The 22,294-nt window shown below is 50.3% G+C and overlaps 10 protein-coding genes across 10 annotated transcripts; 4 read left to right on the forward strand and 6 right to left on the reverse strand.

The window, feature by feature from the left end:
• Positions 1-1,034: 1,034 nt before the first annotated feature.
• N7508_009574 (iron-containing alcohol dehydrogenase) lies at positions 1,035-2,390 on the forward strand (the record flags this gene model as incomplete). The annotated part of the gene is made up of 3 exons (XM_058467637.1): positions 1,035-1,382; positions 1,456-1,962; positions 2,019-2,390. 3 exons carry the CDS (start codon positions 1,035-1,037, stop codon positions 2,388-2,390), a joined length of 1,227 nt encoding a protein of 408 aa, XP_058315483.1.
• A 77-nt stretch (positions 2,391-2,467) lies between these two features.
• On the reverse strand, positions 2,468-4,104 carry N7508_009575 (MFS transporter; the record flags this gene model as incomplete). The annotated part of the gene is made up of 2 exons (XM_058467638.1): positions 2,468-2,753; positions 2,804-4,104. Coding segments are annotated over 2 exons (1,587 nt in total), but the record flags the coding sequence as incomplete, so codon positions are not given.
• Positions 4,105-4,615: 511 nt separating this feature from the next.
• On the forward strand, positions 4,616-5,620 carry N7508_009576 (quinone oxidoreductase family protein; the record flags this gene model as incomplete). The annotated part of the gene is made up of 1 exon (XM_058467639.1): positions 4,616-5,620. One exon carries the CDS (start codon positions 4,616-4,618, stop codon positions 5,618-5,620), a length of 1,005 nt encoding a protein of 334 aa, XP_058315485.1.
• Positions 5,621-5,669: 49 nt separating this feature from the next.
• On the reverse strand, positions 5,670-7,313 carry N7508_009577 (putative C6 transcription factor; the record flags this gene model as incomplete). Its single annotated transcript, XM_058467640.1, has 1 exon — positions 5,670-7,313. The coding sequence occupies one exon, from the start codon at positions 7,311-7,313 to the stop codon at positions 5,670-5,672; it is 1,644 nt and encodes a 547-aa protein (XP_058315486.1).
• Positions 7,314-7,780: 467 nt separating this feature from the next.
• Positions 7,781-8,876, forward strand: N7508_009578 (uncharacterized protein; the record flags this gene model as incomplete). Its single annotated transcript, XM_058467641.1, has 3 exons — positions 7,781-8,057; positions 8,078-8,450; positions 8,522-8,876. The coding sequence occupies 3 exons, from the start codon at positions 7,781-7,783 to the stop codon at positions 8,874-8,876; spliced, it is 1,005 nt and encodes a 334-aa protein (XP_058315487.1).
• Positions 8,877-9,100: 224 nt separating this feature from the next.
• On the reverse strand, positions 9,101-12,752 carry N7508_009579 (nuclear import receptor PSE1; the record flags this gene model as incomplete). The annotated part of the gene is made up of 6 exons (XM_058467642.1): positions 9,101-9,308; positions 9,358-11,423; positions 11,473-11,904; positions 11,958-12,133; positions 12,210-12,432; positions 12,570-12,752. The coding sequence occupies 6 exons, from the start codon at positions 12,750-12,752 to the stop codon at positions 9,101-9,103; spliced, it is 3,288 nt and encodes a 1,095-aa protein (XP_058315488.1).
• A 761-nt stretch (positions 12,753-13,513) lies between these two features.
• Positions 13,514-15,665, reverse strand: N7508_009580 (CBS and PB1 domain protein; the record flags this gene model as incomplete). Its single annotated transcript, XM_058467643.1, has 3 exons — positions 13,514-14,326; positions 14,375-15,394; positions 15,453-15,665. The coding sequence occupies 3 exons, from the start codon at positions 15,663-15,665 to the stop codon at positions 13,514-13,516; spliced, it is 2,046 nt and encodes a 681-aa protein (XP_058315489.1).
• A 393-nt stretch (positions 15,666-16,058) lies between these two features.
• N7508_009581 (40S ribosomal eS26 domain-containing protein) lies at positions 16,059-17,018 on the forward strand (the record flags this gene model as incomplete). The annotated part of the gene is made up of 5 exons (XM_058467644.1): positions 16,059-16,113; positions 16,164-16,200; positions 16,383-16,461; positions 16,574-16,725; positions 16,784-17,018. Coding segments are annotated over 5 exons (429 nt in total), but the record flags the coding sequence as incomplete, so codon positions are not given.
• A 245-nt stretch (positions 17,019-17,263) lies between these two features.
• Positions 17,264-20,167, reverse strand: N7508_009582 (F-box protein; the record flags this gene model as incomplete). Its single annotated transcript, XM_058467645.1, has 3 exons — positions 17,264-19,656; positions 19,708-19,930; positions 20,162-20,167. 3 exons carry the CDS (start codon positions 20,165-20,167, stop codon positions 17,264-17,266), a joined length of 2,622 nt encoding a protein of 873 aa, XP_058315491.1.
• Positions 20,168-20,241: 74 nt separating this feature from the next.
• On the reverse strand, positions 20,242-21,978 carry N7508_009583 (lanthionine synthetase C family protein; the record flags this gene model as incomplete). The annotated part of the gene is made up of 4 exons (XM_058467646.1): positions 20,242-21,047; positions 21,101-21,114; positions 21,172-21,742; positions 21,798-21,978. The coding sequence occupies 4 exons, from the start codon at positions 21,976-21,978 to the stop codon at positions 20,242-20,244; spliced, it is 1,572 nt and encodes a 523-aa protein (XP_058315492.1).
• Positions 21,979-22,294: the final 316 nt, after the last annotated feature.

Consider the following 22,294-nt stretch of genomic DNA (forward strand, 5'->3'; position numbering starts at 1 on the left):
CGGTATATATCATATTCAGGATACTTAGTAATAAGCATGTAGGTCGTTTTGAAGTTGTCACGAATAACTTGTCAGCGATCGTAGGGCATGCGGGGCCCAGGCCATCTGCGACATCCTTGGGAGTGGCTGGTTCAGTATGCTCACTTATCTTGTTGATGATCAACCACCTTCCAACAGGATTAATCTTAGTGTCTGAAGAAGTTGGTGTAGTGATTATTCCACCAATAATATTGGGAAGAAGCTGCATTTTGGCGGGATGACACTCCGTTTCGGCCATAGTGAGGGCACCAATCCTCTCGGGAAGAAACTCAATTTTGACTATGGGAAGAGTGCTATAAGGGGCGATGAAGAGGAATCGGAAGGAAAAGAAAGCTGTGAGGTAGACGGAAATGACGACAAAGTTGTCAGGTCAAGTGATTTAGAATTTGAAGGAAAGTTTGAAACTTGCAAATAGAAAAGGTTGGGCAAGCTTCCTCGACATTGAAAGTAATTCCAAGCTCAATTTGGCACATGTACTACTAACTGCAAAGTGTTGCCCATGAGCGCCCAATACTTCGTATATCACCCAACAACGCTCCATACTAATGCTCCATAGTTCGCTCAGCGGCAACGTTCAATACCAGTGGAAGATGGAAGGAAAATACCTCCGAACATTTAGATTCCTATATAGACTATTATTGCGGAGGCATTACTTCCTGATGCTTCGATATATTGCAGGTTTTGTCGTCTAAGGCTGCTTAAATCTCATGGGAATTTGCCGGAAACTTTTCCCGAGTTATGCATAAAAGTATGAAACCCCCGCAGCCCCACTGACTCATGAGATAATCAACACCTTGAATTAACTTGATAACTTGATAATTTTGATTCCTTGCATACATATTCGACGTCTTTCTTGGTCATTTCCGGGAAGCTTCAAGTCTTCTCGAGTCTCAGATCGGGAATTAGCTCATCTCTTCGCCCCTTTGAAGTCGCCCCTCCCCCCACTTTCAAACCTTACAGCATTTGCTCTACCATTTCCCCTACAGCTCATCGTAATGTCTCGAGAAACAGTCAGACCAGCCTTTGAGGGTCGCGAGCGTCCGATCATAGCCCATGGTGTCTCTTTCCCCACAGCTGTAGCTCGCCATATTGAGGACATTTTCAACGCTTCGCGCGTGTATGTCATCTGTTCTGGGACCTTGGCGCGTACCACCGACACATTAGGACGGCTAACTGCTACTATTGGTCCGGATAAGGTAGTTGGTCGTCGAATTGGCATGAAGAGCCATACACTGTGGTCCGAGGTGCTGGAGATTACTGCGGAGGCCAGAGCCGCCCAGGCAGATCTCATCTTGACAATTGGAGCAGGCAGCTTAACCGACGGGGCAAAGATCATTGCTCTAGTGAGTCTCTACCTCTTACCGGTTTTATGTCGACATAGATTCCCAAGTCAAAGGAAAGTTAACACATCCCCAGGCTCTCGCAAATGATATCCGCACCCCTGAAGAACTGGAAACTCTCGCACAAGGTCCAAACAAGCGCGAGAATATAAAAGCACCAACAGTGCCCATTATTTCAGTGCCATCATCTCTCTCTGCTGGCGAGTACTCCAACTTCGCAGGTGGCACGGAGGACAACTCAAAGCGCAAATACAGCTTCCAACCACCAACTCGGGGACCCGAGCTAGTGATCCTCGATCCAGAACTGGCACAAACTACACCAGATTCAGTTTGGCTCAGCACAGGCATACGAGCTGTTGACCACTGCGTAGAGACGTTGTGCGCTGTGGTGGGTACAACAACGTCATCCGATGAGCTGGCCCAGCGGGCATTGAGCTTACTGGTTCCCGGTCTACTGCGTTGCAAAAAAGATCATGCGGATCGTGAAGCATATTTGCAATGCCAACTTGGGTCCGTTGAAGCTATGGCGGCTTGTACGAGCGGGTCAATTGAGTTGGGTGCTAGTCATGGAATTGGCCATCAGGTATGTTGCCTCCTTTTGGAATTTTGTAATCATCATTCTGATGGAAATCATCTTAGCTTGGTCCCCTTGGTGTTGGTCATGGCGAGACCAGCTGTATCCTTTTGCCAGCCGTGTGCAAATATAATTCGAAGTACAACGCCAATCGAACTCAGCAGGAAAAGGTGCGTCAATTCTTGATCAAGGATCCTGTCGTGTCGGAGGTGCTACACGCACGGTCAGTTGATGCCAATGCATCTGATCTTGGTGACATTTTGGATGCCATCATTCGCGAACTGGGAATGCCGCGTTCTCTGAGTGATGTCCGAGTTGGTCGTGACCAATTGGATGGACTAGCAGCGAACAGTTTACACGACCGGTGGTGCAAGTCAAACCCAGTGCCCTTGAAGGAGAAGTCTCAGGTACTGGAGATCTTGGAGATGGTTTTTTAGAGGGAGATACGACCAAATTGCATGAGCTCTTGATTCATATCCCTTAATAATCAATTAATCGACATGATGGGCCTTTCTCACTCGACAACCTTTCTAGACTTCAGCCAAGTCACAATTGTGAAAAGAATCGCAATGATTGAACCCAATCCTGCTAGCCCCACTCCCATGTAAGAAGCTCCCCGATATCCCTTGAGGGTATCCGAGCCGTCAGGGTCTACGTATCTCTCGACTGTGCCCGCGAATCCAAGGCCGAGGGCTATAGAATAGTTAACAACTGTGTTCACCAGCGAGCCTGCCACACCCTGATGCTCTCGAGGCATAGAATTACTGAGAATCAATGTCCCAGAGGGGAACGACATGTCCCTATAATGCGTTAGCCGTGAAAGATTTGCTGCCATGGTATATCAACTCACATCCCCCAAGGAGTGACCAACATGATCAAGAATGCATTGGCCCAATAGGTCTGACCAGGCGGTATAGTAGCTAACAGGGACAAGCCTATCGTGAATGCTAGCATTGCAGCAAGCATAATGAAACTTGGTGGTACTCGGCTCAAAAGAAGACCAGTGATAACTGCCGCTGTTGCACCAGAAGCAGATGCTCCCGCCCACTTTGCCGTAACCAAAAGTCCACTGTTATGCTCGATGTTCTCGAGGAAGTTGTAGTAGTAAAAGACCAAGACACCGAAGCTCGACCATCCCGCCGCAATGCAGCCGAGTACCCAGCCAACCTCGCCCTTGAATACTGAGCTCGGCAGAAGTGGATAAGGAGCTCTTCTCTCGACAATCGTGAATACTACCAGGAATAATATTCCCACAATCAGCAGAGCATAGGTATATGGCACTGTCCACCCAGCTACTGGACCTTGGTTCCACGCGAAATTGATCAAGACAAGACCGCTCACACCAGTTACAGCCCCAAGCCCGTCCAACCGAGCGAAGGTTGAGCCCTCGGTCTTCTCAGACTCTTTGATCTCATCATGAGGAATGAGAACAAATCCCAGCACAGCAAAAAAGAAACAAGCAATCCCCATAATCCAGTACCCCCACGGCCACCAAACACGCTGAGCAAGCAGCGAACAAAAGGTAGCACCAAGCGTGAATCCACCAGGAGCAGTAGCACCAAAAAGACAAAAGACCATATCTTTCTTCAATCCCGGCGGATAAGTCCTTCCAAAGATGGCAACGGCATTAGGCAAAAGCAACGCAGGACCAATCCCCTGAAAGGCACGACAACAATCGAAGAAAATTTGATTGGACCATACGGCAAACCCGCCGAGAAGAGACCATACCCCGAACCAGGTAAATCCAATGATGAAGATGAGCCTGTGTCCGTATGTGTCGCCTAGTCTGCCAGACACAAGGATGAATGTTCCCACTGTTAGACTGTAGGCTGCTGAGGCCCAGGTCAGATCTCGGGGTGTTGTGTTGAAGCTTTTGCCGATGTAGTGGAGCGGGGCTATCGATAGGGAGAGACCGGCTTGGGTCATTAATTGGGCAGCACAGACGACTGCTATGAATGCTGCTTCTTTGGTTGGGGATTGGGGTTTCGTTGGTGTTTCTGGTTTGGTTAGGGGTTCTGGATCGGATGTCGTTGACGGAGGAGTCCCGTTCTCCTTTATCTCTAGCACAGACATGGCTGTAGGCTTCTGTAGTTCTCTTCGTAAAAAGGGTGATGTCAGAGAGTTGAACAAGAGGGAAACGAGATAGAATCGCCTGACATTGTGATGCTTACCAGTCACGGTAATGCTAACAAACACACTCGCTTTTGGTGCCGGGAAACGAGTTAGAAAGCGCACAAAAAAGAGTAGCCGGAAGATAAGTAGAAGGTGAAGTAAAAGTAGATCTCAATATACTGAGACAACGTGAAATGATATGCAAATGTCTGAGCCGGTATGGTCGAAGAGTGATGCCCACCAAATTCCGGACGCTCTTACGACACTTTTTGTGGTTGTTTCTGAAGAACAATAGGTTATAGAAGCATGGCATCTTGAATTACTAAATACTTGCCTCAAACACCCTTAATTGACCCATGAAACTAATTTCAGCATGGATGGCGATCAGCTGTATCATTTTCCTTCCGCAGGGCCCGCGCGGCCCGCGGGCCGATACCTCATCCTCGCTGGCGATTATAGATCATGAGAGACGATCACCTCACTTTTCGGAGACTACAAAAGGACAACCTCCCCACTGAAGTCGTCAATTAATATCAATCGCTATACAAAAATGTCCAAAACAATGAAAGCCCTCCAAATCACCCGGTCAGCCTCATCATCAACCGTATCATTGAACACACTCCCAATCCCAACCCTCAAACCAGGCCACGCATTAGTCAAAATAAACTACACATGCATCCACCCTTCCGACCGCTTAAATGTACAAGGACTCTTCCCATCGATCACCTACCCACGCATCCCAGGCCGAGACTTCTCCGGCACAGTGATAGACATATCCGAATCCGACAGGCTCAGCAAGTCCGAATCCTGGATCGGAAAACAAGTCTACGGCACTAGCGGCTCAAGTCTCGGCTTCACAATTGATGGTCCTCACGCGCAATACTGCCTAATACCACACGAAGCCCTGGTCGAGAAACCATCTTCTCTTTCTGCATTGCAAGCTGCGACAGTTGGTGTACCGTTTACCACTGCACTGGTTTGCCTTCAAAGGGCTCAAGTTAAGCGAGATGATACTGTTCTTGTCCTTGGTGCCACGGGTGCTGTGGGGTCGACTGCTGTGCAGATTGCTCGGGCTATGGGGTGTAAGCGGGTATTGACTGCTGCGCGGAGGGCAGAAGCTAGCCCTGATATCTTGTTATCTAGGGAGAGCTCAGCTGCAGTTCTTACTTCGCGCGTTACTGAGTTGACTGGTGGGGAAGGTGTCGATGTTGTCGTTGATACAGTAGGGGATATTGCTTTGATGGGTGCTGCTGTTGAGTCGTTGGCGCGGAAGGGACGTTATGCATGGATTGCAGCGCCTAGGGGAGATGCCAGCAAAACGATGTCATTTGATATCTTCCAGGCGTATCGAAAGGAGATTTCGCTTGTTGGGTGTAACTCTGTTAGTCCAAGTATTATAGATTCAGCGGAGTTGTTGCGGTCTCTCAATGGGTGGATTGAGCAAGGGTTTTTGCGTGCACAGGATGAAGGGTTTTTTAGGAAAGTGAATATCGAGGATTCGGTGAACATGGGGTATGGAAGGGCTGGGGAACAAGTTGTAATTGAAATGGAATGAGACAAGATCATGGAGCGATCCATTCAAGTGGCGCTACAGATAATGTGAATCAATTAAGAAGGTCCATATTTAACAAGAAATCCAAATCAACGGGATGTTGATAATATGGGAAAGACGTCGAAAAGTCCAAGTTTTGTGGCAGATCAGAATCCGGACCTTCCACTGCATCATCTGAAGCGGTTGATCCAACAATGCTCTCCAGGATCCCAACACCCTTACGTCTTCGATCCAGTGAAGCTCGCACAAGATTTCGGGCAGTGGCTAGAGCTTCAGTGGCGAGGTGCGTTTTCAGTTGGTCCACGATCATCCCCAAAGTATCCATTGCGTCAGGTAGATTGGTGACACTTGCATGGGTATCAATAGCCAAAAGAACGCAGACGAATTGAAATACAGTGCTGATGATATTCCACCACGGCAAGTTTTGACTTGCAAGTGCACGAGCCGCAGGTAAAGCAGACATGCCTGCGCAGATCACCTCATCAAGCAGAATTTGTCGTATATTTGGCTCTAACAAACGCAGACGGCGGTATATGGAGAAGATCAGATCGGCTCGGACGAGAACAAGGAAATTGTGACTGGCAGGTGTGTCTGCGAGTTTATTAATAGCCGATGATAGGTCCTGCATTGTTGCCATAGAGTCTGTACCCATCGGGGTTAATGGCACAGCTTCAACGAGGCTGCATAAGCAAGGAGTGAAATCCCCCGCGCGATCTGATAGGGGCAAAGCCTCCTGGGATGGAAATTCGAGGTTCATAACAGATCGACCGTATTCGTATGCTATTACGATATGCAAAGAATGTGCAACACGTGCAGTTCTTTTCAAAATGTCAGACAATTCCGGCGTAGAGTCCTGAGCGCCCTTGTTAGTTGTCAACATGACGAGTTGTGGTGCCTGGTTCAGCCCTGTGGCCTCCACAAGATGCATTGTAGTGCAACTGCAAATCCAAGCCACATGTGGTCGGGTAGTGGCACGGAGGTAGATTGTCCTCAAAATCCATGCTGCTATTTGATCGATGGATGGAAACCGGCTGACAAAAGGATCCTCTAGGATTTCTTTTGCGTGCAAGATCAACCACATTTCTTCGCCTTGGTCTAGGGATCCATTGAACAACGAAGCAAGTGCAACCACACCGCAGACAATAGCTTCGAAATCAGGGGTCTGCGGTTGACCATGCCAATGTGTTTCACACCGCTCATAAAAACCGTCTTTGTCAAGGAATCCAAATACCGGATGAATAGTGGCGAAGAAATATTCCAGCAACGTTCTAGCCGTATTCCATGGCATTCGCTTAGCAATTCTAAGGCTGGCTGTTGAATCAGGCTCCTTCCGGATGCCAGTGTGATAGCCGAAAGAATGCAGTCGCGGAGGCTTCGCTGCCTGCATCTCTAGTCCCACGCAGAGCGGAAAGGCAACAGAAGAGTATCTGCCGACATATCGAGATTTGGTGGAATCGAGGATTCCCGAAGGAACTGATGATGTTCCCTTGAGGTTGGGCTCAGACGCAGGTGGTTTGGCCTGCGACCTGGATGGGCCTTGGACTGCATTTCTTGAATTGGTAGAGTCATAGTCACAGTCATAGCCATATCCTGTGCATGTGCTGCATGGCAATTTTCCGTCGCATTTTCTCTTTCGTTGGCGACAGGCGAGACATGCTCGGTTTGATCTTTGTCGGACTGGGCGCAATGGAGGCATGTGTAGGTCAAAAGGTTGAGGTTGAGCTCGGCCCCACACGAGAATGAGAGTACACATGAACACCTTGATGTATTTGACGTAATTCTATCATTTGCGTCCTCTAGTTCCTTTTCAATATACATAGTGGATTCTATTCGTTTATAATAGACTTCCATATCATCTTGACGGTCTATCCATAGCATTCCCTGAGACTTCTTACTGCAGTGTGCTAGCAGCATTATAGTAATATGCAGGTACTTGGAACACCCGGTAAAGACCAAGTATCGATCTATATTATATACGCCGCGAGCGCACATGGTCCCCAATGAATACATGAACATATCACTACTTCCTTTAGACACTGACGCAATGCGGATAAAGTCTTTCTTTATATTGATAAGCAACCCCGCGCCCCACTGTATACCTGACGCTCGATTTCTGCTTCCCGAGGTCTATACTGCAATTGCATCTGCATCTACATCTACACAATGTCTCTCGCAAAGAACATCCTTCTCTTCGGAGCCACCGGAACAATCGGCTCATTCATCCTAGATGCCATCCTCCCCGTCCGCGACCAATTTAACCGCGTCGCAATCTTCACTTCCCCGCATACAGCGGAAACAAAAGCTGAGCACCTAGAAAGGCTGAAGAGGAAGAATGTCGAAATTATCATTGGTAACGTAGAGGACGAGGAAGCTATCAAGGCCGCTTACGAAGGCATGAACCTGCCATTGTCCCCAATATACCAATCCCAATCCGAATACCGTATGTACTGACGCCAACAGGAATCGACACCATAATCTCAGCCCTAGGCCGCAACACTCTCGCCCAACAAATCCCCCTAATCCGTCTGGCAGCCGCCAGCCCAAATGTGAAATGGTTCCTCCCCTCCGAATACGGCACAGACATCAAATACGGGGCCGCATCCGCGCACGAGAAGCCGCACCAGCAGAAACTGAAGGTGCGCGCGTTCATCGAGAATGAGATCTCGCGGGATGATCTCTCATACTCGTATGTTGTTACCGGACCGTTTGCGGAAATGTATTTGAATCTTGTGCCTGGGCTTGAGGAGGCCGGTGGTTGGGACGTTAAGAGTCGGAAGGCGGTTTTGCTTGGGGAGCGGGGGAATGAGGAGATTAGTTTGACGACTATGACGGAGTGAGTATTGGGTTCCTTTGTTGTTATGTGGAGGTTGTGTGGTTGGGAGCATTGATTAACCTGGCATTTAGTGTCGGAACTCTCGTGATGAATACCCTTCTCCATGCCACGGCTGAATCGCGTAATTCTGCTCTATGCGTGAACTCGTTTACGACGACACCCGCTAAGATTCTTGCCGAGTTTGAGCGGCAGACGGGGCAGAAGTGGGAGTCTGTTTCGCGGACTTCGTCAGCTCGACTGCGGGAGTTGGAGACACAGGCTTGGGAAGCTGGAAAGCCGGCTGCTACTGTTCTTACATTGCGACGAATCTGGACTGAGGGTGGGACTTTGTATGCGGAGCGGGATAACAAGGCAATTGGGGAGCCAAAGGTTATGGGGTTGGAGGAGGTAGTTGCGAATGAGATTGAGCGGGTGTCGAAGCTGTAGTAGATTAAGTATATTGTGAGTTGTGCAGGTACACAGGGGATACTACAAATGGATTACAAAGTTATGTCTCCGACGTCTAAAGCTCATGGCATTCGTAGGTACGAGACGGGGATTAACGAAGCGTTTCAGGATTCGGGTAACAAGTCAGATTTCACATGATTGGGGAATTGATTCGGGAAAGATGAAAGAAAATTGCGTAGGAAGGTCGGATATAAGTCCGAGCTCTACTGGAAGAACTTGCGCACGCGCTCCTGGCTGGCTGGATCGACAGAGGCCAGGATCTGGTCGGCGTTTGCGCCTGTGGCTGCCACCAGTTGCTTGGCAGCTGTGGCAACCCGCTGAGCAGTCTGACCCTGCAGGGTGGAAGCCTGGAGTGCCTGCACGATGAATCCGAAGACGCGGTCGGCCTTGGCGAAGACAGCGGGGTTTTGCCTGGGATGACGTTAGCTGGTGATTCTGAGAATGGGATGGTAATACATACTGTTCAATCAACTGTAGGATGAAAAGGTATGCGTAAGGAGCGGCCTCCTCATCGAAGGTGATGGGGAGGGTCTCAATCCAGTTGGTGACGACGTCTTGAGGGGCCGCAACCTTGGAGGCGTTGAAGTGGAGGATCTTGGCGATACTGGCGGAAGCGTTCTCAGTAGCGAAGACATTCTCCTCTGTGCGAGATTGGGCGTGCTGCGTCACCTGGAACAGGCTGGGGAGACTGGCAGCAACAAAGTCACTCCAGGCGGGACCACCTTTTTGAGCAGCAACACCGACTCCGTAAGCGGCGGCTTGACGGTTGGCGGCGTTCTCATCCTGCAGACCGGAGGCCAAGGGCTGCATGATGTGGTCCTTGAAGGCCCAGGAATCTTCGCCGCAGAACTCGAGAACATCATCCATTATGCAAAGAGCCCACTGACGTTGTGTGGGGTCCGGGCTTGTGATGAAAGCATCGTAGAATTGGATGAGCTGTTGCCATGTCGGTAGGAAAGAAGTGCCCTGGTTCTTGAAGATGGTGTGGAAAGCCTTGTTCATATCGCTGAGCAAGTTCTGGTCATCCTCGATTGCGTATTCGTAGTCGAGATTCTCCTCGTCGCCTTCTTCAAGCTCGGCTTGCTCCTCCAGACGTTGCTTAACGCGCATCTGGTAGTCCTCAAGAGTGGACTTGGCGGAGTCAATGAAGGCCTGCATGTGCTGGGCGCTGAGGCAGTTTCTACCAACAACCTCCACGGACTCATAGAAGCACTGGTACATCTCGGCCAGAGTGTCAACAGTGGGCTCGGCGCTCAAGACCTCAATGATCTTCTCAGCAACCTTGTTCCACATATCACCAAAGCCTGGTGACTGCTGACCGTGTGCCTTCTTGTAAGAGTTGAGCAGCTGGGGAATGAGCTTGGCGGCCGAAACACGAACGGGGTCGTGGAAGAAGAAAGCAAGACCGGGAACGGCAATCTTCTCCATAGTCTCCATAACATAGGGCTCAAAGTTCTCCTCAAGAATCTGAGCGTAAATGGTGATCAATTCGATGGCGGTGTTCTTATCCTCGAGAGCACTGGTCTTGATTCCAATAATCTTGCCCTTAAGTGGAACCAGTTCCCAGCCTTCGTCCTGCTCAACCTGCTCGATCTGGTCCTCGTCATCGAGAAGCTGGATATCGGCCTTGGCGGCAGCAACGGTCAAGAGAGGAGGCATGACACCGGGCAGGTAAGGGACGAAGTCACGGCCGAGGACACGGCACATGCGGCCCCAGCAGTGAAGAAGGTATTGAGATTGAGGGTCGTCAGCGTCAACTATGTTCTGCTGGATGTTACCCAAGATCTGGACAAGGTTGAGGGCATCCTGGCCCATCTTCTCCTTGCCAACAGCAAGGGCGATCAGAGTAGCACACTCCATGGCCTTGGCACGCAGAAGGCGATATTCCTTGCCCTGCTCCTCCTTGAGGACATTAAGCAGCAATGGCATGAGGGTGGTGTAGTACTGGTCAAAGGCGTTCTCGGCGGAGTCGGCAATAGTAGCTATAGTGGACAGGGCCTGTTCTTGGAGGTAACGCTTGGGGCTGCGCAGAAGTTCGAGCAGGTGGCTGAGAAGGTTGCCGAGGTAAGGCTCCAGAGTGCTGCGCTCGGCCTCTTCGCAGAAGTTAACCAGAGCGGCAGCGGCGTGGGATTGCACACGGGGCTCGGAAGAAGCGAGAACGGGGATGATGTTGGTGAGAACAATCTCGTGGTACTTCTCCTGCATGGTACCAGCAAAGTCGGTACTCATCTGACCGAGAGCATTGCAACCGGCGTAGCGAACTCGGGGGTGGGCATCTTGAAGAGCGGGGACAACAAGGGCCAGAACCTGGTCCAACTCACCGACCATCAGGTCGCGACAGCCTTCTGAGATGGCAGAGATGGCCATCAAGGCAGCGTGGCGGTCACGCCAGGCAGTCGAAGACATCATGCGAGGAATCCAGGAGAAGGCGGGCTGGAGAATGGCTTGTCCACCGAGTTTGTTGGCTAGACGATCCATACACTGCTCACCAGCAATGTGGTTAAGGTCGCTTTCCTCGGGTTCGAGCTAGAACAATTAGTTTGCAATTTATAGACACAAGGGCTGGCATTCTTACATCCTCGGAGGCGTTCCACTCCTCAGCATCGTCGTCGTCAGCACCAACATCGGTCATCAAGCTTAGACACTGAGTAACCATTTCCTGTGCGAATTCCGCCTCCTTCTTGCACATGTTGGGGGCGTAGTCGGCAAAGGTAGCCATGAGCTCAAGAGCATTCTGGCGAACCTGATCACTGAGCTCCTTGTCGGCAATAACGCTGATGCTGAACTTGACAAGATTGTTGAACATAGACTTGAACATCTTGGGGCTGATTTCAGCCAACTCAATCAGTGCGAGCAAGGCCGAAGACAGCTCCTCACTCTCAGAGGATTCCTTGAGAGGAGGCAAGATGTTGAGGAGGTCGGGCATGAGACCAAAGAACTTCGGCTGGGACTTTTTCGAGATCGAGCGGAACAATGAAGCAAAGGCTTCCATGGCAGCAATGCGGACCTGAGAACATTGTCAAACTTGTAGTTCGAAAGTATATATGTGAAATGACATACGGAGATGTTATCATCCTTGAAACCCTTGGTGAAAACCTCCACGACAGCATCTTCGTGCTGTCTCTCAATGATACCGGGGGTGGTAGTGAAGATGCGGTATGCAGTTTCCCGGAGACCGGAATCGGGGTTTTGGCTGGCCTGGAAGAGCACGGCGAGAAGTTCAGGCCATTGCTCACCTATAAGTCAAAATTGTATCGTCAGAAACCAATGTTTACCATGGTCATTTTCACAGCAAGGGTCCAATTCGCATACCATTGTCGGTATATTGCCGAGCCACCTCGGCCAGGGCATCTCCAATCTTCTTGCGCACATCGGTGACGCTCTCGCTGGTCAAGCAGGCAACCAGCTTCTCGCGAATAGCAACACGCTGCTCGTTGGGTAGGCTCGAGAAAACCTCCTTGGCGTCGCCCGATGCGGGATCCTTGCGAGTCTTTGTGGCGATTCTGCGGAAAAGCACAGCGGAGAAAGCACGCGTCTATCCGGTAAGGTTCAGGTTAGCGTCAATTAATCACCCAGATAGGTAATGAGATGGCCTCCGGTCCAGATACGGTCGTTTGCAATGGCCCTCCCTTCAAAGATATCACACCCCTGGAGTCAGGTTGTCCAACTTACAAGGGTCTCTTCGGCGCCACCGAGCTGTTCTGCCAGGCCCATGAGCAGGACATCTGGCCGGTTCTGAACCCAGTCATTGTTGAGTTGGTCCTCCGCCTGGGATCTGACGGTATTATCGGGGGTGCTCAAGGCGCGGAGCAGCTGCGAAAGCGCGGTGTGGACTTCGGCGGGAAGCAAGGACATGGTGGGCGTGTCTGTTCCCAAGTTCCAGACAATCCAAGCAACCCAGTTCTTTCAACCCTCTTGAATGTAGTTTGGTGGGGGTGGAGGGGTGTTAAGAAGGGGAGGAGTTTTGTTTTTGGTGGGGCGGGGAGGAAGGTGAAAAAGCAGAATTTCTGATTAGGAGAGCGATTGATAGCCCTTGGGGAGTGTAGAGAATGGTGCCCACGAAGCATGAAACAACGAGAAAAGTACAAAGACAGTCTAGTTCCATTTTGCCTAGGACTGATCTACAAGGAAAACTACATCTATCTTCTTTCATCTCAAAAATTTAAAAAAAAAGTCCATAGTGACGATGTTCACTGTCGGGCGCTAGGCCCAATACGGCAACTTTCAGGCAATCAGGCCACAATCTCAGTACAAAGAGCCGGGGAAGTTCTTATATTGGCCAAATCAATGGGGAAACGGTGTCTATTCACGCTAAAACTAGATACGGACGGAATTAAAACTAAAATTAGAATGATGGATTATTTATTACACGTTTTTCGAATAAATTATTTGCATTGAAGGCTAAACGAAGGCCGCGACTGGTCATAGCACGAACAGCGGTATCTGAAAGGCGACACAGAATATCAATATTAGAAACAAACGGGTATGCAACAGTCGAGGGTCGGGAATCTATAACTCTGATCTACTTCCAGAGTTCATGGAATCCCGAGATGAGGCAAAACTTGAGAAAGAAAGTATTGAAGGGTAGTTTTAGGGGGGACAATGTGCGAGATTATTTACCGGCCGCTGGGGCGGCTGAGAATAAACACACCCGCAATGACTGCCGCCAATGTGACAATGGCACCGGGGAGCAGCAAGTCATTGGGAACACCCGCAATCAATTCCTTCTCTGGGGCCTGGGAGGGCATAGATTGCGAGCGGGGTGTAGGCGCCGGGGACACTTCTGAGACTTGATCGACAACACTCTGCTCCTGAACCGGGGTCATGACGGGGGCTGGTTGAGGCTCAACAGTGGCAGGGATGGGAGGCTGGGTAGGGTCGTGAACGAACAGGTCGACCTTGTCGCGGTGGGTGCGGCGAGCCAGATCAATAGCATCTGTCATATCCTGATCTGTTGTGATGGAGACGGTATCACCCTCGTTGTCCATGTAGCTGAGAGCATATCCAGTGTTGCTCAAAGTACCCTCCTCAACGGTAGCCTCGCCACCAACAGCCTCGAGTTCCTTGCCAAGCTTCGCTGTGACCTGCGACACAAGGGCGCTAACACCGTCGGTGGTGAGAACGTTGACACGGTGAACTCGGCCGCTGGGAGCCTTAAACTTGAAGGGGAAGGGAGTAGCCTGGTCTGTTGGGTTGTGCTGAGAGACGACTTCGGAGTGCTCATCGCCGTGGTGAGAGGCGGAATCGTTAGGGAGTAGACTATTGTCATAGCCTGAACGGTTAAGATCGGGGCTCATCACTGAGCGGTGTGGGGTATGAGGCTGGTGGCTCTGGCTTCCAGAGACCATAGAGTCCGACTCGTGGTCCATCGACAACCAAAACTTGTTCCAAGCGGGACCCTCATCATCCTGAGTAGACATAGTGTTGATCTAAGCTTAATTAGCAATTACTCCCCTCTCTCATATGGTAGAACATACCTGCTCAAGAGTGGCATATGTGAGCTTCAGCACGTCGACCATTCCGACGATTTCACCACCCTCATTCATCACGGGGAGGTTGAGGTAGTGGCCATCTAGTACAATGTCAATTTCAACGCTCACATAAATGGGACGAACAAACTGACCATGCATCTTGCGAAGAGCGGCTTGAATGCTCATATCCGACGGGGCAAAGTCGGGGTGAGGAGTCATAACGCGGACGACACTACAGGTTGCAGGGTCAAGACCAGGGGCAATGACACGGAGAACGATATCCTTGCTGGTAAAGATACCAGTAATAGAACCCTGATCCTGGACAAGCAGGGCGGTGGTGTGGTGCTCCTTCATGAGAGCCGCGGCATCCTTAACGGTGGTGCGGACAGAGACAGTGACTGGCGGCATACCATCCAAAACAGTCTCAAGGGTAGGACCAGACATTTTCGAGCGCAGAGCCTCAACATATTGGATGACCTGCTGGGGCTGGCTGGAGCCGAGCTCGGTTTGCACACCCTCCAACGCGTCGTACAGCTTGCGAGACGAGCTGTAGGCGCGCTCGAGCTTCTCCATAGCATCGTAAAAGCACTTTGTAATGTCCAAAACACCAGAGATATCCTGGTTCTCGTCCATAACCGGCAAATGTCTGAATCCCTTTCGCACCATGAGATCGAGCGCATCGGTAGCACTGGTATCCGTTCGCGCACACAGAGGGTTCTTGGTCATAATCTCGGCGACAGAAACCTCGCGGGCTTTAAGACCCATTCCAATAACACGGAAAGCCAGATCCTTGGCAGTGAAGATACCAGCGATGCGCTCATTGTCATCGGTGACCAAAACACAGTCCTCTCTCTTCGCAGCCATCAGCTGCGCGGCCTCGGCAATGCTGAGTGAAGGCTTGATCTGAAGGGCCTGGCTGGGCTTCAGGGCGAGAACGGTACCGGGAGGGGCTTTGCGGGAACTTCTTGATTTCGCCGGGGCGTTCCTCTTCTTGTTGAGGTCGGCTTCCATCTTGCGGCGGATAGCCTGGAAAGGTCAGCTTGTTGCTCCCGCTAAACACTAGTTTAGCTCCTGTGCGACATACCTCATCACGCTTCGACTGATTCTGTCTTTGTCTGCTGCTGGCGGCGGACATGGTGCCACTTCCAACGTCGCTGGACGGGGTATGGGTAGTAGCTGAAGATTCTGGACGGGGCCGAGGGATGTGGGAAGCACTGGAATCTCCTCCAAAGTCGGGCAGCCTTCCTCTGCCGATCGTCTTATTGGGTGTTCCCCGAAAAGTCCCCGTGGCCGACATTATAATGCCCAAAGGGGAAAATCGCAACAAAAAAAAAGGAGAGAAGGGGGAGAATGGGGCGAGACAAACAAGACAAGGATGTTAGGCTTGTGAGACCGGTATGAGAAGAAAAGCAAGGAGAATTCCAGGGAAGAGAGGAGGAAAAAAGGGTAGTCAATAGTCGATCCCGACAGGGGTGTTCCGATGCCCACGGGAGTAAACAGTAGTCAATGACCTACGGTACTATTCGGGGGCACTAGTCCAAATAAGGCTAGTTCTAGACACGTTGGTCATGCCCCACGTGATGGTCAATTGTCGGCCTGATCTTGACACCTCACCACCCAGGCTCCAACGCACGTGATCCATCTCGCTTAAGGGCTTAGGGCTACCCGCACAACGCAATCCAATCCATCCCGAACGAGACTTGTGTGTGAGCGAGCTTCGACAACCCACTCCCGACAAGTCAACCGTACGCTACCTCCCCCCTTCACTAAAAGATCTTTACCTGACCGTCCACAGAACAAACCGTCAAAATGGTCAAGAAGAGGGCGAACAAGTAAGACCAACAACCCTCCTCGGCGAAGCAGTATCCCATTCAACATCTCCGCAATGACGAACACGCACATACAATTCAAACATCGAAACCACGACTACCGCACATTGCCGGACGACAAGAATGGGAGACTGGATTCGACCGAGTTGCAACTCAGGGAACAAGAGAACTAATTGATTTCTTAGCGGTCGCAACAAGAATGGCCGCGGCCACGTCAAGCCTGTGCGCTGCTCCAACTGCGCCCGCTGCACCCCCAAGGACAAGGTACGCAACGCATCGTGATGGTCTCCCTGGTCCCTGAATCTATCATGACCACTCGACACTCGATTCTCGACCCCCCGATATCTCAACATTAATACTAACAACATCATAAAAGGCCATCAAGCGGTTCACCATCCGCAACATGGTCGAGTCTGCCGCCATCCGGGATATCTCCGATGCCTCCGTCTTCGCCGAGTACTCCGTCCCCAAGATGTACCTGAAGCTCCAGTACTGCGTTTCTTGCGCCATCCACGGCAAGATTGTCCGGTTGGTGTCCACACAACTCGCCACTTTCCCTTCAACTATATATTAATATCTCACATAGTGTCCGCTCCCGTGACGGCCGCCGCAACCGTGCTCCCCCTCCCCGTATCCGCTACAACAAGGACGGCAAGAAGCTTCAGCCCCCCTCTGCCGCCAAGGCTCTGTAAGGAGGTTTTAGTTTCGTTCAACGAACAAAATAAAATGAAACTAGTTTGAAATGAATTCTTTTATTTTGTCTTCACTCTTCTTGTCGACCGAATTGCAGGGGTGAATGCTCGGTCCCACAACGGCCGGTCATGCTCCTACATTGGCAACGCAAAAAAAGCATGAAAAAGATTGCTCAACCGTTTAGTGAAGACCGTTGAGGTGTCATCTTTATTTGTTCGGTGTGCATGAGCCCGTTGATGACGGCTTGTTATGACTGGGAGGAAGGAAGGTTCATAGTCTGAACAGGACTAAGAAAATATCAAAAATTCCTACAACTCATGTTCTATGACGTAGATGCATGGTAGTTCAGTTATGGGTATCTCTAGTTCACACTTTATGGGTACAAGTATCCTTTCTCGAAATGGTTCCCATACATGTCGACCATCCCAGTCCGCATGTTGGGCTTTGGATTCCGCACAACCTTTACTTCCCCTTTCCAGTGACCTTCAACAAAGGTGTTCAGAGAGATCTGCGGTGTTGATGGAGAAAGGCTGGAAGCATTGTTACCAAACGTGGTCCGCCGTCCTCTCTCACGACGAACCATAGACTCATACTCAGCCTTTTTGCTCCGACGGAAAGCCGCAACCTCCGCAACAAGATCAAGAGTTTGTATCTGCTTATCCTTCGCGAGTTTCCCTGGTGGACTTGGGGTATGGGCACTTCTTTGCGATGGATGACGTCCTAGACGAGGAGATTCAGGCGAACGAGCCGAGTCATCATCCGGCATAAGCGAGACCTTTTCATTCAACGCAGCCATTGGGAAGTATCTGCCTGGATCATTCTCTGGAACTCCGCACTCTTCTTCCCCGAAGAAACTAAAATCATCAACTGCTGCAGACCAGAGATTCTCTGAATCGCGGTCACCAGTGCTTGAATGTCCTGTGGCATTGTATTGGTTTCCAGGTTTCCATGACGTTAGCTTTGTATCGACAGGCGTGATTTCGAGGACCAATCGCCGTAAACCAAAGAGAGATCTTGAACGCTGCTGCTCGGCTCGCATGCGTGCTTGTCCTGGTGGAAGAGAGTAGTCTGATCCGGCTTGTAGAGTTGCCAGCAAGGATTCATTTGAACAGGCAGTGATAAATCGTATGAGAGCAGTAATGATGGATGAGTTGGTTGCCACGTGAGAGGGTACGTCTGTCAGAACTAGGGTTTCCATATGGGGAATGTGCGATGGATGGAGGTAGGGAAAGCGGCTTTCTTTCCCTCCTTGGAGTGGGATTGATTGGTTTCGTGGTCTTCTGGCCAGTAGTTCTTGGATTCTTTGTGCCCTGGGATCATCTGTCGATATTGGAGAGCTACATTGCAATGTCTGAAGAGAGGAACTGGTGGCCAGTGTATACTCTGACATTGAAATCGATGACAAGGTGTCTCCTTCCGTCGTCTCGGGGAATGATATTTCTGTCTCGGAACGGCCTAACATGGCATTGCCATTTGTGTTGCGTATTGGGACTGGGTGCACAACTTCCGGAGCAAAGGCCGATCCACGTCTGGCTGACGGTGGTTCTTCCTCGTGCATTGGCTCTTGAATCTTAGGCAATACTGGGGCCGGGCTTATTGACTCGTCGATAGACGTATCGGCAAGTTCAAAGACAGGTCGTGTGTCTTCTGGTAACTCATGAACCGCTTGCGCTGCATCCAATTCAGCAGCTTCGGTCACTTCGGCGTCATCCCCTTCAATGGAACTTTCCTGGGCTGGAAGCTCCGGTAAAAACTCCGCCACCGATGCAGCATCTTTCGATGGTGGTTCGGCAGTAAGGACTGCATGATGGGCTCGGAAATAGATCAAATTGTCTCCTGCGACTCTACCCAGAAGTGGCACCAATTTTTCCGCTCCTGGGTACTTCTCCCCAAATTCGAGGACCTTGCGTGCCACATCTGGAGTTTTGGGGGTACCAAAATCAAGAGCGTGCAGTCGCGAGGAGGCTAAAATACTTGCCACCCCTTCTATCGAAAGTAGATTCCCTGCGATGTATAGATGAGTGATTCCCGTATGAGGTAAATCCTCAACCCACGGGTGATATGAGACTGGTTGGGCGAGGAGTTTTATGAATTGCTCATCTAGATCTGGGCGTTTGAAAAGGTTTGAGCCAGATCCTTGGAGTATAGACTGGGAAACCGGGTCCGGGGAAGTCCCAGTACGTCTTGGTCTTGGCTGAGTTCTGCTATCTGGAGGAAGGAAAGAGGCCTGCATCAAAGAGCGAACTGCCATATCAGTGAGCATATTGTCCCTCAAATCCAGAAAACGGACCCGGTGCCCAATCGCATTGGCTAGGAATTCGGCGTCGTTGTCCTTTAAACCTATGCCGCGTAGTTTCAACACCTGGAGATATTCAAGTTGAGAGAGCGAACATAGAACGCTACGATCTCGCGCAGATGTGGTGTATGAGAGGTCAAGGTAGACCAGTGCGGGGAACAAGAGAAGAGTCTCCGCAAGGCTTGAGGAAGTTGTGTTTGGTTCACGCTCGGCCAACAATAGACGTATATTGTACTGGTTGGACCTTTGGTGATTTTTCAACGCGATCATTGCATGATGGTCGAAGAATGGCAGCTTTGAAACCATCAAAGATTGAAGGCATGGCAGGTATTCGAGGATGTCCCTCAACCAACCCGGTCGGGGACCACCATAGATTTCTGACAGGGCTGGTGGAAGATGAAGCGTATGTGTCATCGCTCTAACTTCTTGTCTAGCATATTTGAGGGTTCTTCTGAACCGAGTCAGTGCCACTAGTGTGTAATCAGAGGTGGTGTTCCGTTATATATATTCGGTTGACATACCGTAGACTGCGTCATTATCTGTACCGAAATGGGATGCTGGGTTTCCCCATAGAAAAGGCATAAACAGATTATGCCATCGATGGCAGACTAGAGTAGCTGCGCACAAATCGCTGGATGGGATATAACGAGCAATGATTGCCCAAGCATCTCTGTCCGTAGCGGATTCGTAAGAGGGAGGAATGAGGTCCATCTCTGTTTCTTCCCTATGCTCTTGAGATAGCGGCTAGGAGCCTGTCACTGCCATGTCTGCATCATTTAGAAAGCTGAACAAAGATAGATCAAACCAGCACTGGACTCTTGGCCTTGTACCCGACACAGCCACGTCGTTGATGTATGGAAGGTCCGTGCACGGGGCAACACTAAGGGCTCACATGGCACTTGCAGTTATAAGTCTATGTGTCGGGATTATTCACAGCAAGGTTGATTATAATTGTTGTCAATAGGGACCGCGTACATTCATTTCCAATATCTGAATATTCTATCTGTAACCGAACGGGGTGAGCACTATGACGTCACTATATAGACGGGGGCCATTTAGTAGAGCCCAGTGGCCCCATTTCCACCCAGGGCTGGGAAGCCAATTTGCTTAAGTAGAGCCTCTTGGAATGCTTCGTCCTTTGGCACACCAGAGGTAGCGCAGACGCCCTGTTCAACCAGTTCCATTTTGCGCAATTTGGCCTGGAGTACTGCGCAGGTATCGGCCCACGCACAAACATTGCCGGCGAGACCCTCAAACAACGCATACGGGGCATCTGGCATGCGGTAGTCTTTCTCAGGATCGGCAGTAGAGGTGTTGTATGGCCGAGTCTCACGTGCATGCATCATAAATGCAAGTGCACGCGAGAGGAAGGAGTCGCCTGTAAGCCTCTGGGACACGTCTGCATTTGGCAGCGCTAACAGCTGGGCGCGCTGGAGGTATGCCTCTCGGCCGTTATCCAAGTTTTTTGACGAATACTCGAAAGCGTTATGCAGGAGAAGCCATGGCCAGGCATTTCCTGAAATGCCGTGGCAGAGACTGCCTCCTTTGGAAAGCAGTCCTTCTTCCCAGACACGCTCAGTGCCCAAGTAGATGGCCTGGTCCCAGGACGGATCCCAATGGGCACGGGTCAAGGCGGTGTTTTTCAAGGCGGCAGCTAGAAGGATCAATAGGCCGGGGGTCCCGTGGCATAATTGAACTAGCTCAGAGCGTTGTCCGTAGCTGAAAGGAGGCAATGTCATTGGGAGATGGCCATTGGTGGAAATGGATAGCTTGCACAGTGCAGTGATGCTATCACCAATCACGGGAAGATGCTCGGCCAGTTCGTCAGGCTTAGCCGAGAGAATAATGGTCAGGATGCCAGCTAAATCACTCGGGTTAACATCGTAGAAGTAAAAATTTCGATGGCATACTCACTGATTCCATGGACCCTATCAGATATGGTTAGCAAAATATAGATTTGGCTAGAAAGGACAAGAGTCACTCACGCCCCAAAACAATAATGATCTTCCATCCATGCGTACATCAATGGATGTGCCTCTTGATCCCCGTTCTTATTAATGTAACTCTTCGAGCCCTGTCGCCCGGCATCGATAATCACGCGAATAATGTCAGGGATTTTACCCAGAACTGGAGTAAGGGCTGTCTGCGTTTTTTCATCAAAAGTATGAGCCCTAATATTGAGTAAGGTCCAAAGGAGTCCTGCTCGACCAAAAAGAATCTCGTCTCCGCCCATTTTGCGGCCATCATGGGCAACAAGAGGCTCGTTCTTCAATGCTATTTGCACAGCATCGAGAAGACAAGAAATATCTTCCACCGCGATGTTTGCTTTTCCATTTCCCCAATTATCCTTTGCAAGTGCAGCTAGAATACGCAGAGTAATAGCAGTCACAGGCGAAGAAGAGCCAATTGCTGACAACCGGGATGGTAGCAGAGGTGCCTCTGGCAAACCTGACGGAACTTGCTGCAGACCAAGCTGACGGTAGTCTAGAGAGGTCTCCTTTGTGTCTCCTAACACGGATGTCTGATAGTCCAAGCGCAAGAAGGTAAGGGCAATACCTGTATGGCTGGTCAGATCGCCTTTATTATAGAGAGAATGATAGCGTCTAAATACCTGGAAAAGCCCTAAATATGCCATGAGACCCCCAGGATTCAGGGAGAGGTGTGTTTTCTTTTACTTGTTCAGCTCCATTGCGAACAGCAATACGAAGTTCCTCCAGACTCGAGGCCAGAGTTGCCGCGTTTATGGTTGGTGGGGTCAAAGTGTTTGGGAAGAATTGGGGGCGTTCTGCCATGATGCAGGATTAAATAGAGCTGTCTGAAGTTGAACTGCTGGTATATGGCGTTCTTTGAAGCAAGTCAGATTCACTCTGCAGAATTGAAGCTTGTGGCGGGGATCTCGTTCCCCCCAGGAATCCGGGCCTAAGGCATCTTAGTATCTCTTAGCGCAAGATGATCTCTCAGATTGACCAAATGTCGGTGTCGAATTGGATCCACCATTTCTATACTAACCGAAAAAAGAAACATGCGAGATGAAGATGGTTAACTATGACATAGAATGAGGCCTGATTTGCGAGGCAGAACATTCATGCCTGAAGTGTTTGCCTGGGA

The sequence above is a fragment of the Penicillium antarcticum genome (assembly GCF_028974205.1).
Source record: "Penicillium antarcticum strain IBT 31339 chromosome Unknown utg000009l_segment0_segment0, whole genome shotgun sequence".
Classification (NCBI taxonomy): domain Eukaryota; kingdom Fungi; phylum Ascomycota; class Eurotiomycetes; order Eurotiales; family Aspergillaceae; genus Penicillium; species Penicillium antarcticum.